The 16,623-nt window shown below is 38.5% G+C and overlaps 1 protein-coding gene across 4 annotated transcripts in view; it reads right to left on the minus strand.

Moving 5' to 3' along the window:
- adamtsl3 (ADAMTS-like 3) overlaps window positions 1-16,623 on the minus strand; it is a 110,727-nt gene that overhangs the window by 39,943 nt on the left and 54,161 nt on the right. The window contains exon 1 of one of the 4 annotated variants that reach the window (XM_028038381.1): window positions 4,379-4,602. The exons of the other annotated variants lie outside the window; for them this stretch is intronic. Coding sequence (XP_027894182.1) covers window positions 4,379-4,426 — 48 coding nt within the window. The 5' untranslated portion in view covers window positions 4,427-4,602. Of the gene's footprint in view, window positions 1-4,378; window positions 4,603-16,623 lie in introns of those variants that run through there. 4 annotated transcript variants of the gene reach the window in all.

The raw sequence follows: 16,623 nt of genomic DNA on the forward strand, positions 1-16,623 counted from the left end.
ACTTTCTTGGCTTTCTTTTAAAAGATTACGTTGCCATTATTTAAAAGCTGAACTGAAGCTATGGAAGAATGAGTATAGTTTGCTTTCATTATCAAGGACAAAGAGGTTTTCGCTTCATGAGAATATGGCCGCCTGTGCACAAGGTGGATGGATGAAACACTTGGAAAGAATTTATGAAAAAAGACTGGGAAATCAAATTTAGGCCAACAGGAACATGGCTCAGTAGGCAGGAGGTGAGAACACATTGAATAAAATAGAGTGCCACTGAGTCGTGGTTTTCGGCCTGTCAAAAGGAGCACGGGAACACATTAAAATGTTTCCACATGGTAAATGCTGAGGGGATTTTCCAATAGTATTAGTCCCGTAAAAAGCAGTTGAACAGGGCACAAATCTAGCATGAGGTGGTAGGAGCTGCTGGTGCCTCCGACTCTAGAAACATGTAGTTCCTGGATTTCCAAGAAGAAGAATAGGAGGCAGATCTTTAAATTGTCACTAGCACTAACTCCCGTCTACTTTTAACAGGCCGAAAACTTTCCTTTGGATAAAGGTTATAGTAGCTCAGGTAAACCATTCTCTGTGCTGCATTAATGCTGCTATATGTTTTTATCTCATAGCCGTTTTCTTTTTCTGTGCTATATTTATAAATTTTGCTGTCAATCTGTGTCTCTTGTAGAATGAACCCACTGACAGAGAGATTGCTGCCATTTGTTTCCCATAGAAAGGATTCCTGCCTCAGTAAATCTAGGATTAGATGAGTGTCTTTCCTAGACTGACTCACTGACTGTGATGTCAATGCTAATGCTAATGCTAACGCTAACGCCTTTCTGTATCGCCGTTGTTGTTTTTTCAGCAGAAAGTAATCCTTGTCCAGTATTTCTGAGTTTGGGAGAGTCGCTTTCCAGGACAGAGGCATTAGCAAAATCTTTTTGTAATTTTTTTTTATAGAAAAGTACTCTTAAATTAAAGTGCTTTTGCTTTTTCCCATTAAAATACTCCTGGGTCTGTGCCTCCATCTCTGTCCTAAAAAGACTCATTTACAAAGATGTTGCTGCTCTGAATTTTGTAAACCATTTGTTTTTCTTTCCCATATTAATGACTCCTGACTTGATTCTTCTGTCTGTTTCCTGGAGAGATTCGTTGATGTCAACACCAATTTGCAGTTCTGATGACAATTGATACCTACAGTATGTTAGAGATATGATTGGACTTTACTCTCAGACTGCAGATTTACTGGAGGGTGGGAGGCAGATCTTTCAGGTTTCAGTCGCATCTCCTGTGGAACCAGCTCCCCCGAGGTAGATGCTGTTTATGCTGCTTTAGACTCCAGAACATACTAATAAAGTTTCCTCTAACCACTCTCAAATTATGCATTGTCTGCTGTTTCAGTCTCTCCATTTTTTTTCTCTTCATAGAAGTTGCATCTAGCCTGGCGTTGCTCTTTAGCTGTGACCCTTTCCTGGAGTGTACCGATTTAATGGAATGGGTTTTAGGATTGGCTCAGAGTTTATGTCTTTCGCTACGTTTCTCTTCTAGATGAAACTACTAAAGGATCATTAACTCTATGTCTTCATTAAATTTCATGCATTTACTCCTTCACCAGGTCAGTATCAGGGAATGCTGCAAAATTAATGACACAATCGAATCGTCCACAATTTGATTGTGTCATTTAGGTGGAAGGATTGTTACAAAATCAGTGAATAAATACAGTCAGCTGGGTTTTTAATAGTTGTTAACACTTTTGAGCCGACCGAGAAGGTCCTGGATTTTCTACATGGAGTTTGCATGTTCTGCCTGTACATGCTTGGGTTCTCCCCAGGTTCTCTGGGTTCCTCCCACAGTCCCAAAACCCATGAGTTTTAAACTGTGTGATTGTGAGCGTGAGGGGGAATAAAAATAAATAGGTATTTTGTTCCATATAACACAGTAGGAGTGTAACAGGTAAACCTTCTATGGATGCAAACTCGACTAAAAACCCACCTGTTTAGGATTGTATTTGAAACGTAATCGATTACAAATTTATTGATGAAACTTGACTTAATGTCGTGTTTTGATTGTTGATTCTATGTTGCATTGTGTTTCTGTGTTTGATATGATGTCAAGCACTTTGAAATGCCTTGCTGCTGAAATGTGCTATACAAATAAAATTTGATTGATTGTTTGATTGATGAGTGTTAGATTAACTCTCAACTGCCCTATAGTGGGTATGAGTATGAATAGTTGTTTGTCCTGTGCGTCTCTATGCTGCCTTGTGATGGGTTGGGTTGGTACCCCGCATCTTGCCCGGTGGCCGCTGGAAACAGGCATCAAGAATAAGCAGGTATAGACAATGGACAGATGGACATGGAATCTGTCAATATTACAAAAATATTTCTGTATATAAAGAGGATAATCTGAATTATAACTAAAAAGATCAACTGAACTGAGCAAAGGTTACAATAGCTATAAATTCACATATCTTGATCTGTAAGGAAAAGAGTTCACCCTTTGGTCTTAAGGTAATTTATACTGACTAACCTGAAAATGGACCCTATATTTCAGCTCTCACACACATTTCTTATGTTGAAGTCATTTCGACCCCTTTGAGCCCTTTTTCCAACAGAATGGCACTGTGTTTGGTCTACAAGAATAAATGGATATCACAGAGGAAAGCAGATACAATGCAATAATAGTCTGCTGATTATTTTCTTTGGGTCCTGGTTGCAACAACAACCCTGCTCTCCAGAAACAGAGCGAAGTGGTGGGGTTCACATTATTAAAAAGTGCATGGGGACTGATATAAATGCTTGTCAGCGCTGATGACGCCTGAGGAACAGCAGAGGCGGATGGCGAGACCTAAACAAAGTCAGCAGAGCATTTAGGCAAACATGTAGGCAACGGCGGTCCTTTCTCCAGGAGCCAACTATTTTAATGTTTGGATCTTGGTAAATAAACACAGGCTGTGCACTGGCCAGCCTGTTTCCTCACCACCTTAAGTCTCCTTTGAAAAGCAATCAGGGAATTATTCACTCAATTACAAACGAAGAGCTTCGTCCGGGGGCGTAACGAGGCCGGTGAGGCGAGAGAAGGGGAAGCGGATGAAGAATGGAAGGAATAGATGAAGAGTCATTTGGCTCACTGTGGTTCTATTGTTCTTGATGGAAACAAAGGAGGACAAGACTTCACTTTTTGGAGAGCAATCCCTTTGGTCTTCAGGGTTACTGATCAAAATTCATCCGATTACCACTTCCAGAGCCTCCCTAAACCTTTCACTGCCACGTTTACCAGCCATGTTGCTCCAATACCTCCAGGTGAACCTTTACAACCAGGACAGACTGCAGGTCACTTGCTTTTATGCTTTAGACGTGCGAGACAAATTTAGCAAACACATTAATGCACTGAAAATTTTACGTCATCATACTTTATTCTAAAATGACGCGTCAACAATCAAAGAGTAACACATCTGTGCTAAGAAATTTTACACCAATATCTTCCATCCAAAAATCTGGACTTATTAGCTACTTTATTACCTTTTTCATTTTGTAGGCTTCCTAAAGGTCTCGCAAAGATTTCCATAAAATTTTGGCTATTTTTTTTAAACATGGAACATGTAGAATGTTAAAAAGTGGGACGCAAAAGAGGAATAAAAATAATCCACAACATCCTTGATTTGTAGTCTTGTTTTGTAAGAAAGAGAAAGAAAATTCAATTAGTGATTTAAGGGCGACTGAAGATTTTTTGCACAGTTACACATGAGCCCAAATTAATACCCCATTCAGCAAAAAATATTATGTGGTTTAACAAACTTACCGTACAATGATTCCTTTGAAGACTGTTTTTTGTTGGCCTAACCCCAAATCCAAAATCCAAAGAAAAACCTAAAGAAAACCTGAAGAACTATCCACTGCAACCACTTCTAAACACTATATTTAAGAAAAGACTGGCTGATTGGAGGCAAAATGTAAAGAAATACAAAGTAAGTGAAGGCTTTTGTTCAGAACTGTATATCCAAGCTATGTGTTAAGCTGTGACAGGCAGACTCTGTTTAAGACACCTGTCAACAGCTGAGGCTAAGTACATTTTCCCTTGAAGATGGAAAACTCCTGCAACAAGGAAAGGGAAACCCGACTCTGGAGCCTTCTTCAGCAGACTGTGTAAATATACAAATGATTCCTTTTTTTAGTCTCAAAGACATATGATATGCACACATCTGCTGAAACCTTTGTCATGCACGACTCAGGGCAGTCACTGTAAAGCAACAGAGAGCCCTAAAATCACCAAAACAACAACCTGCAGAATATTTTTCAAGTGATTCGGATATAAATAGGATTCACAGGCTATTTTATAGCACAGCAAAGGAAATGTGATTAACAAAAATAGCTACAACAAATAAGTCCAGTACCAGCACAAGGAGAGTTGTCACCAGTAGCTTGCAAGCCCCCAGCTCCATGTCGCCTCAGCTCCGCCTGTGTGAGTCGGATGCTTGCTGCGCTCTCCTCTCTGACTCACTACTCGTGTCCTCGCCGCCAGCCTGCTGCGTCCGCTCTGGCTCTCAGCTGCTTTTCCTCAGGAGCAACATGTGGAGGTGGAGGGAGGGGCCTGGGAGGCTGTAATTTTTTTTGTGCGCACTGCGCGTGGACTTTTGAGGGGGAAAGTAGCTGGTGAGGTAGTGAATTTGAGCTTCACGAGGTCTCGGTTCTGACTCTCGGAGTCAGTCGGTGAATAGGCCTCGGTCAAGCGCAGCAGTGGAAACAAGGCAGATTCACTCTGTCACACTTACATTTGATGACACTGGAGGAAAAGTACAGCTGAACATATGAATTCCCCATGAACTTCTTCATACTTTGTCATGTAAAAAAAAAAAAAAAAATTCTTCATCACTGGATTTTTGTTTTGGAAGCTGCAAATAGTAATCGAAAAAAATGTGGCATGCATTTGTTTTAGCCACCTATTCTTTGATACCTTTGAATTTAGCACGAGCAAGCGTGCGTATTGTAGGTGGAGTAGAATAATACACTGAAAACAGTGACGTGCGGTGAGGTTCATAACCGGTGAGGCACTGACTTAATCATAATCATATTTGCAAATATAGACCCCCTGCATGTTATTGTTTACATAAAGAAATTTCGCGCATGCGGACAACGCTCACAACGCTCACACATGTCATCCATAGCCACGCTGCCGCCGTAGAATAATAACTCAATCAAACTTGGACATGTAGATATTATTAATTTCGTGCTGTGCTCCACAGCAAATGGAAAAACCGTTAAAGTACAACTCAAAACTGCTTCTTTCTCACTCTTTGTATCAGCGCAGCTATGCGCAGACTCGTTACCATAGTAACTGACAACAACGCCACAAAAAAACCCAAAAAACACTCAGCTATTTCCTACACAAAGAGCAGAACATTCAGTCTGTTGCAGCAGTATGGTTTTAGGCTTAATGTTTATTTTGCGATTATTAAGTGATTGCTGTGGTAAGAGAAGAAAACTATAACTATATTGCCAGGCCCGGTCCAAGCCTGCAAGGGGCCCTAAGCAAAATTTGGTTTTGGGGCCCTCTAGTTCTGCTAACATTGTTGACTGGCTGCAATCAGCAGTCTGATCATTAGATCATTCACACACCTGCTATAAACTTATTGCATCTCTGGTAGTGCCGTTTACATTATATACATGTATAATATAGGATACATTTATTGGCCAACTGATTTATCGACTAGTTGATTTCTGGGCGCCGATTTCCTTAATTTTGTGGGATCCTGATTGGCCGATACTTACATGTGAAGCCCATCTTATCCTCTGATCTTATCTTCGTCAGCAAAGGTTTAAAAATCTGTCTCTGTCCTCTTCTGCTCTACAGTGAGAGGTTTGACTAACAGACCGGCCCACTAAGTCAGGTCTGAACATTTACAGTTAACAATATTCACCCCACTGTTACCCACTCGGTGACTTTCTTGCTATATTTAGCGACATTTCAGACAAAAAAAATTATATCAGCAAAAATCAAAATCGGCAGGTCAGGCTTTTTAAAGATCGGTAACCAGGGATCGGCCAGCAAACTGCAATTGGTGCAGCATATTCATGACATTCTCTGAATGAATTAATTTCTCTTAAGCGTTACTCCAATAGCTAAAAATGTAATTATTACCAGGTGAGTCTTTCTCCCCTGAGAATGTGGGGAGAAAGAATAATTGTGTTGCCCAACATGTTGATTTTATTTATTTGTGAATCTTGGGGGTTTTTTGTTTCAGTTTTTTTTTTTACTTTGACAACATTTCTGAAATGCATATGCATCATTTTTTTGTATTTAGGTTTATTTCTAAGGATCTCAAGACCTCAGACTTCCATATTTGTGACCCCAGTTCGGTAAAAAAAAACAATACAAAGCATTGACTAAGAGAAGGCAGAATGTGTGCCACAGATTTGTACAAAGGATGGATAAGTAAACAACAATAAACCATTTTTTATCTTATTTCTGTTTATGAGATTTCGGATTTCTGTCTCAAAGTTTTTGATCTTTTAGCTCACTTTCGATTCAGTTCCTCCACCAATCCCGTCGTGTTGGGGCTGCATTTCTGGCCTGAATGATTTTTCTCCGTCTTTTTCCAGCCTTCTTACATATTTCAGCTATTTCACACACTGAAAAAAAAAAGAAGCTGTAGTGTACTTTCCTTACAAATTGGTTTATATTTCCAAGCAGGAAAAGAGACGGAGACATACATTTGGCATCGCATGTACAAATCCAGACCGTGCTTTAGTCTTTCCCACCGGACTATGTGTGAGAGTCCCATGTAAATCAGATGACATGGTCTGGTCGCTGAAGCTATCAAGATAGACTTTTTTTATGAGCTGAATGTCTGCTTCAATAGAGCCTTTCATAACATCTGGCAGTTGCAGCCAGAGCGAACATGTATGCTGTGAAAGTGGGGAACGTGCCAGGTGTACCCTTGGGGGACAAACCCTCTGGTTACAGGGGGAGTGGGGGGAGCACATGTTCAGATGGACAGCTTTTGGCTCAGAGGGAATATAGCACACAGTGAGTGGCTTTCATTTTCTTAGGCAATTGCAGGACACAAGAACTCAAATATGAAACAGAACATTCAAAATAGAGCAGTTAAATTTAGTGCCAACCCACTGGTGCTCCTTACAAGGTAGCAAGATTTAACGGGGGCCTTCTGCCGCAACGGTCCAAACACAATAAAAATGTTCCAAATCAGAATCCCAAATAAAGCACCGCATCATTTTAATCAATTAAGGCTGTGTGGAATGTGTGGCACTGCAAAGCAAACAGTGGGAGACCGTAATCACTATGTTGGGCTGAACAGCTTAACCAATGCGCACGCACACACTTTTTTTTTTAAATCCAGCCATCCACACAGCAGGTACAAGGTTTACTCTGTTAGATTGATAAAACGGAGGGGTCGTATGCAAATTGTGCCAGTAGGAGAGGTATCTAAAACACACACTTTACTCGCCACTTAACGTTGGTGTTAAGCCCATTTTCTCAGGTCAACACCGAGGTCGCACTCCCTCCTGCTGACTTAATCCATAAGCTTCTGATGTTTACTTTTGCAGGAAATCCTTCTCCTATCTGCATACGTGCGACTACTGAAAATAAACCGAGGGATAGGTGATGTGTGGCCCTTAATCGCAAAAACCAAACACACAGGGAGGAAATTAATGTGTTTGACTGACACCGCTTCTCTGCCACAGCACTTCTGGCAGCGACTTTAGTCAGTTCAAAACAATAATCTGTGAAGATGAGGTGAGAAAAAAAAATACGCAATATAATCTGGAGTTATTTTACTCCAGGAAGGTAAAGATATTGCGTAAGGAAGGGAAGCATGCAGGAGGTGTGGGATGACTGTGGAAATAATCGTTCGAAGACAAACGCTCCAGTGTTTAAGCAGATAACTTTGCTTTAAGATTATTTTAGTTTTGGTCTTTCTTTTATCAATCATAAAGAAAAAGAACAGAAACTGAGAAATCAGGAGATACCAGAAAGTAGGCAGATGGACAACAAACAAAAGTACATTTTAGCCGGAGTCTCTCTTTAATTTGACATCAACTAACTATATGTTTACCCAAATTGTGGTGTTTACAGTGACTTACGTTAACCCTTAAAAGTAAGTGTGGCTAAACTTGTAGTTTGTGGTCATTGTTAATCTTGTGCCTTTGTTATTAATTGACAAAGTGATGGTAAACAACATCTGCAATTGAAAAAAAAATGCCTTTTTAATAGACATCCCAGTTTCTGGATGCTAACTGTATCAATTTAAAGTTTTCTTTCTAAACGGTAAGATTGGTCAGAAACTCAAAACTCCAAAGCATAAGTTTTACATATTTATGTAAAAAAAAACTTAATTATTGTGTTCTGACAGCATCATTATGAAGCATAGGTGCAGTAATGATTGCATGTATTCTTTTTTTAAAGCATTTGGGATTAATTAATCTCATACTGAACCTTCTCATGAGATTCTTTGTTTACTGAAAGATGTGTGAATAACTCTTTCAGATGGACAGCAGCTTTATAGTCATCCTACCCCTGACCACCTAAAAATGGTGCTTACTACAGTAAGAACATATGGAACATCTTGTTGAGCATTTATAGGAAGTAAAGCCAGCACAAGCTCTTTTTGTGCTCTTTTTTGACTGCCTTTATGTCAGCAGACCAGCTATTTTTCAAAAGTAACAAATCTTGCTGCATTTTTCTGGTGTTTGTGGAAACATTGACAGTCTGACATGAAAACATATAGCTTTTACTGTTTTCAACCAGCTGTAGGGCATAGCAGTAACTATTTTTACTTGGTAACAATGAACTGACCACATGTTAAGCAATAAAAGTCATACAAACAATCCCATTCACTTTTTGACAATCTCGTTTGAACTTATAGTCTTCATTTATTTTGTCATAAAATAAGAAAACAACCTCTTATATGGAAAGGTTTGCTTTCCAGGCAGCAGAGGTTTGGCTGACTCCTTCGTCTTTTCCTTTGTAAGTTGAAGAAGGGTCAAATTAAAAGGTCTCCACATTATGAGGTCACGGCCTAAGTTAACAGTCTCAGAGTTCTCAGAAAGAGAGACAAATGAAGCTAAAGTTACTGACGACCGACGTTAAGGTGCACTCAAGAGCCCAAAACATTGGCTCCCACGGAGAGATTTAAATGATTCAAGCGGGATAAACGTTAGCCTCTCACCATCCGCACATACTATACGAGACCTACATGTGTTCTCGTCTTGATTTACGCCAAAGTTGCTGTTTAAAAACTCGCCGGGTCACAGTATAAAATGTTTTACCAGGACAAGGATTTTACGACTTGCAGCTGAAAACCAACCACATTTCCTCTCCTCAACCAAAAAAAGGATTAAAAGCTAGCTGTACTTCTGTGACAGTCAGCTAGAAGCAATTCTAGCACTGATGGAAGAGACAAAAAGTTAGATTTAAAAAGAAAAATATGAAAACATTTCCTCTGTTCATTACTGTTTCTGATGTTTAGGATCTAACTTTTAGCCTTCACCTCCTCCGCACCCCTATAAAGCAGATGTTTCCTTTTATTATTCTTCATCCTCATTGTTTATGAGGGTTGCTCTGTTGGATCGCTGTGTCTCACAAGTGATGGGAACATTTCCTTTACTAATTTGTGGGTGGGAGGACGAATAGCACTACACGTACGAGGAAAATGATCTGCTCAGGGGAAAGACCAATATCCCAGTGTGGCCGTTACGAACGAAGTCAAGATCTTATTTAACTTCGTCGGTGCTGTAGAGGAGACATTTATTCTACCTGGACTTTGGTCCCTGAACATCTAAAGTACAGATGAAGATAAAATGATTCACTTCTCGAGCACATAAGGCATTGCTCTGGAACAACTCATTAGCTTATGCTGGATGGCTGACATTGGCTTAAACACCAACCAATAAATAAACTGCGGCCAAAGAATATGCAACATGGAGTAGTTTGCTGAAAGGTAAATTAATCCTAAAACAGATACAAACAGATTCCAAACACTAAGTACACCTCTGAGGAATGAAGCTAGTTTTACAAACTATAAAACAAAGTATTAGACAAGTTGGAATTTTTGCCAAAAAAATAAAAAGATACAGAAAATTTCATCTTATAGAGTAAATGGATAAATGAGCCCATTTATCCATCTCTTCATTGACTAAGGAATCAATCAGTAAATCAGCCAACATGTCAGTTCATAAATTCATCCCATTCACATGTTCGTTTATCAGTTCATCCGTCCATCTTCCAACCCAGCAACCTTCCAATCCAGCCATTCGTCCAGATGGAATAAATGGTGAAAGGCATTTAAAGACGGCTTCAAGAAAGAACGAACAAATTTATAGTCGCTCTGGTCAGTTTTGGGTCAACACTGACTTTTATTCCCACTGCGATACACCAGAACAACTTCCAAAGGCATATTTACATCCTGAAAAGATGCCCAAACTATCTCAGAGGACTCTTCTCCAGCCACTCCAGAGTTTCTCACCAAATCACCCGGACAGAGTACGGACAGCCAAACACTGTCAGAGTTACTGCAGTACAAGCTTGGAATCTTCCATACTGGTGTCCCAACTTGACACCATAACCACTTCCATAACCACTTCCAAAGTATGTCCAAAGTTCATACTTTGAACAATATGTGTTCAAAGTATGAACACATACTTTGGACTTTTATCCAGTGACATTACTTCTTTGAAATAACTGCAGTCTGAGTCGACAGCATAAAACGCATATCCACACCAAAAGTCGCTTGTAAAAAGAGGAAAGATTGAATCTTGTTACTGCCGTTTTCCATGATGAGTTCTGGTCAGTTAACCCCTTTCCTCTTTCTTGCTTTTGTTGTTTTGGTTGTTTTATACTCGACTTCTTTTGGTAACGCAGTGGTGAGGATATTTTATATCGACCGTTTGTGAGTACCTGCTGTACATTTTGTACTTTCTTTGGCAGCCAATAAAGTATTTCTCTGTGTTTTACTCAGTGCATTGAAAGAAAATTTGGTTATATAAGCGCAATAAACATTATCTACCAGCAGGAGGTCACTTGGAGATATTTGGATTCAGAATGTGCTGTCTTATGAGTCAACTGGACCAAAATAAATGCAAAAGGAGTCTAATTCAGATAATGGAATACACCTGGATTAAACTACCCTTTGAAACCATGACAATTTATTTCCCACAGTTCATGAAAATAACTTACTGTATCAAAAAACTTCAATCAGTAGGTGCCATAGACAAATAAAACATGGTTTGTGTGGAGTTGCACAATAGAAGAAGAGGGAAAGAAATGGCAACTCATCAGACCAGCAAAGGGTGGTACTGACCCAGAGCTGACCATGACTATGACTCAAGACCGCGTAATTGAGCATCACAAAAAAAAAAGACAATTGACAAAAGTTGTAAAAAGTGGAAAGAGTTTCTGCTTTGGTAGGAAATAGTTGATTTGCCCTTTTAAAATGTAACCAGCACATCAATGTAATAGCAGGTGGAACAAAGAAAATCTCCACATGGAGACGCAGGTTGCAGAACGAACGGTGAGATGGTAAGATAAGATGCGTATCTAATGAACTTAGAGAATATTCTCACAAAAAAAAAATTTAAAAATCTTGGATTTTTCCAGCAGTTATGTGAACTTTAAAATAATGCAAGAATTTTGAGCTGATTCATAAATTTTGGAGATTTGTTTTAAACCCAACAGAAATAACATAAACCTAAACTTCTGGAAAAATATACGCCTGATAATCATTTAAAAATCTTTAAACATATTTAACTAATTCTACAAGAACATGCATTGATAATCAGCAGAAAGAACGTAATATATATTCTGTAAAATTGTCCGCTACATTAATTATAGCATAATATTTCACAATAAATGTTTGAACTCTTTATAGTGACATGATGAGAAAGCCAGTAACCACAATGTGCTCCCATATGAATATTTCCCTAAAACTCCACAGCCTCCGCAGTGCAGAGAGGGGATACGCCACGTAATTAAGAATCAGCAATGACATTTACTGCTTCCTCAAACCGCCACTCATGTTCCCAGCACCAAGCTCCCCCCCCCCTTCTCCATCAGCAAATGTTTTAGCAGCTTTTCCTGTGAACGCTAGGGCTGACCCGTCAAGGTTTCACTGCTACAGGAACTCCACCACACCTGATCCCAATCCCACATACACCCACAACCCTTCACTCACCCATCAGAGCAACTCTGACCTTTTTAAAGAGGAAGGGAGGGGTATAAATTAGCCACGTAAAGTGGCTGGAGTCAGTTGTTCTGGACCTCCATGGTGGGTTCCAAGGGAATAAAAAAAAAAAAGAGTCTGGGTCCTACATTCAGATCTGGACGCACACAAAGCAGCAGCATAACTTATTTATGGACAAGCCAGCACCAAATTAATCCCTTGTGCTTCAACGAACAGACCACACTGCTGCCTTGTCATCTGGAAATAAAGCTTCTTTGAAGCCGTTTTGGAAATCGGTACAGAACATGCTCTCTGGGAACAAATAGATGTTTTGTGGCTGTTTGAATAGCTTGAGGTCCTTTAAAATATTTGGTATTTGGGTAACTTAAAATATGGTTCAAATTCCTTTATTACCTTGCTAGAGAGTGTTGAGACGTTTACTCCAGACACGCACCATACATGCACGCACACACAAACTACGGACACAAAGATTCTACACAAAAGCCTTTTGTTTTATATGGAAACTTACTGTAGAAACAAAACTTAACTTTAGTTAATTTAGAGCATCGGATGACCACTGGGAAGACCTTTAGTGACGTAACACATCAGGCGGACCTTAGGATATAAGTGTTTGAGCAGATGCTGTATAATTTCGGTTATATTCACTCCACAACAAATTAGCCTGTGAGGGTAAGCGTCTCTCTTTTCTAGCGCTAAAAAAGAATAAAATAAATAAAGTCTGATTATTTGTGTCAGCTGATTTCCTGCATGTGTGGTCACATGGTTCCGGTCCGTCAGTAAACTCATATGATAACAAGAGTCACCGGAAACAAACAAAAAGCTGACTTTGGTTGCGAAAGCATGTAATGTTGGAAAATTGCATAAAACGGGAAACCTATTATAGAAGGTAAACATCTCCAGTTTAGATCCTCTTTAGACTTTCAGACTATTGCATCTCCTTTTTATGAAAATCCCCAAGCTATTTGGGAATTTCAGCACAATTAAAAACTCAATAATTTTTTTTTTTCTCCAAAGAGTTAAAGAATAGATTTGCAATGAAAACATTAATAATAGGATATTGTACATTCTCAACAAATCCAGGTGTAGTATGTTATATACGGCTGTTTAGTGGGCAATAAAACCCTTTATGTTCTGCCCAAGGCTAGAAGTTAAAAATATACCTTAATAATTTAGTTTAAAACTTCTACAGTATTGGTTTATCTGTATTTTATTTTGAAGGGGAATTTTGAGGATATTATATTATATTAAAAGAAATTGCATTCAGTAATTGAAAAAAATACAATTCTTTAAAAAATGAAGACTATATATATATATACAGTATATATACTGTATATACAGTATATATATATATAAGCAATAGCTTAGAAAACACATAGTGTGAAAATAAGTTATATTTATCCCTATAAATTTGAAAATCTACATGGATAATTTAAATTAAATTAAAACCCTGATCTGAGTTGAAATAACAGCACACCAAGAGTCATGTTATTAAGATTAACTAGCGGCCTCATGGTGCTAAAAAAAAAAAAAGTGAAGTTCAAAGCTGAAATCCAGATTTGATGATTTGCAGACGTGTAACTGGCTCTCTTGTTAACTTCTTCTATGATTGCAAAATGAGACAACGATCCACAGACATAAAGACGCACCTCCACATGAAAAGGCATCTGGTTTGTCTCAGACGCTCACTGCTCATATTGTCCGAGTGGGAAGTTTTCACACACAGAGCTTTTCTGATACCTCTGATTTTTTTAGCAGCAGAATAGACATGTCTGATCCCCCTACAGGCTTCACGCAGCTAAAGTTTCAGTTTTTAACCCTAAAAATAAAGTCACACCAATAACATGTGTTTCCCATTTTATAAATCTGCAATGTGTGTTGTCTTTGGCTCTGAGATGCTCTGAAAGTGAGAGCAATATGATAAAAGGTGGAGGTTTTAACCTATGCAGCGTCCTCTGAAAACTGACATTTTCCACTTTGTTAAATAATGATGCAATTACATAGAGTCTGAAAGAAGCTTGTGTTCATCAGTTCCTTATTATGACCTGCATTTGGCCAACAGATATGGAAACTATTAAAGTAGAAATAAATTGTCCTCAGCTGCATTGTTTCAGTTTCCTACTGAAACAATGCAGCTGAACTGTAGACGTACAAATCTTTTACATGCACACAAAAACATTCCAGTGTTACATTTCTGGCTAAAACAAGCTAGCTTTTCTTGCTCAGTGAAGCTAACTTAGAGGTAGCTTGCATAGATTTTGGTTCCTATCTATGACCAAGATCTACATAAACGACACACAAAACGTTTTTCACATTTTATTTGTAAAAAATATTCATCTGTGTTCCTCTCACACAAAATTCCAACAAAAACACTGAAGATTGTAGAAACAATATGGCAAAATGTGAAAAAGTTCAAGGAGTATGAATACGTTTAGAACAAAATGTATTTATTCAAAAACATATAAAGAATATTTTAACGTGTACAGCACTTTGGCTGACTTGTGTTGCATAAAATGTGTTATACAAATGCTTTTATTCCCTTGTTGTGATCATGAAGTCTGCACTCCATCAAGGCAAGGAGTTTTCCAATATATTGCATGTCTGTCTTTTCCAAAGTGAAAGTTGAATCAGAGGTAGTTTTTCTATACATGAGCCTGAGCACACAAATGCAGCAAATCCATCGAGGAATGGCTCGAAATGGAAAAGAACGACCATAACCATGCCCAGAGTATGATTAGGGATTAGTCAAAGCCTACATTTAAACCCCATCTAAATGTTTTCTGGCAATTTTGAAATAGGCTGTTTGAAAGAAACCCCTCAATCATCTAATGGAGCTTGCATGGAAAAGGGATCAAAACTTCAGCTTCAGTATTTTCACGATGCTCAAAACACATCCATATTTAAGCAAAATCCAAAAGAAACCTCCAGGGTTTCATTTATGCCAGTGCATCTTACAGTTTAAACAACTTTAAGATAAAATTATTGAACAGCAGAACAGTAAAATGAGTAAAGTGCTTAAAAACCTCACTGTGTTTTTTTAGGCTTAATACAGCTTAAATAAAATAATCTTCCACAGAAAGGCCACAAAGTGAAAAATTAGATGTATTCACTACAGTAAAAGCTCAAATTTTTATTAACTGAGGTCACTCTTTGTTAACCACATGTAACCCAAGGAGACAACAATGTAAATGAGACTTGAAATAAATGGAACCAACCCATACACATCAGTTTTCCCCTTAAGTTCTTCTTGATACATCAATAAGTAATGTTTTCTCTTTTCATAATGACATGATATTCATTTGACAGCATTTCAGCTTTCTACTGTGAATAAAGCTGAACCCCTGAACCCGTTTTATCAAAACCACTGGCACATAACATACTGTACAGTACGTCAAGGGAATGTGGCCAGTAGGGCACAAATAGATTTTAACCAAGGCCTCATGGCAAGCATGACTTAAATAAAAAATAAAAAAAATTTCTTTCAAAGTTTTCAATCCCAGTCCTGCCCAGAACTGAGATCGCTGCACTAATGGTGAAAGAAAACAGCTGATTTTGCTGCCTTAGGTCATGTAATTATGTTGCTGTACCATTGAATGCTAACAGTAAATGGGACATTTATTCATTTTAAATCAAATCACTTTGTGACTTCAACAGTAGATGATGTCTAAGGCTGAAAATATACTAAGTTTCTGACCTTGCTGCGTATGTTTCTGAGTCTTAAGCATGTCCAAAGGTGAGAAGATCAAGTGACTTTTGAAAGTCCTGTCAGGTTTATGAAATCTGAAATTACTCTACAGCTTTCTCTGCTTGTCGATAGCGAGTTCTGTGAGATTCTTGATTTTCTTGTGAATAATCACAACAGGAGGCTCATTATCATGTCAGCCGTTCACTGCACTGGTCATGCCAAGTGAAATTAAACTTCTGTGTTTTTTGTTCATTGCTACAAGATTACAACATGTTGATAAAAATGTCCTATGTAAATGTGGAATTTGTAGAAAACAAACGTACATCTCACTTGTGCATTAACTGTGCCAATGACCCTAATTGCTAAAATTTGTAAAAAAAAAAAAAGTAATTTCACAAACATAGTAAACTCCTCTGCGACAGACTGGCGACCTGTCCAGGGTGACCCCGCCTCACCAGTGACAAGAGTGTGGGTGGGTGGATGGATGGATGGAAAATTCCTAATTTAAATAGGAAACTCCTAATTTAAATAACTTATTTCAATTTCTCACACATAACACTAAAAATGTCTCATGCAGCTTCAAAATTTCACCATCACACATTATTCACTTATTTGTTTTGCAAAAATAGTGAAGTCCTACTTTATTAAGCTGTTTGGTATTACCGTCTCACAGATATTGTGACGTCGCCTCTCTCATGCTTAATCAAGGTTCGTTAATGACTTTATTTATAAAACAGAAGTCATTACCTTTATCCTTTAG

This window comes from Xiphophorus couchianus, chromosome 14 (assembly GCF_001444195.1).
Source record: "Xiphophorus couchianus chromosome 14, X_couchianus-1.0, whole genome shotgun sequence".
Lineage (NCBI taxonomy): Eukaryota > Metazoa > Chordata > Actinopteri > Cyprinodontiformes > Poeciliidae > Xiphophorus > Xiphophorus couchianus.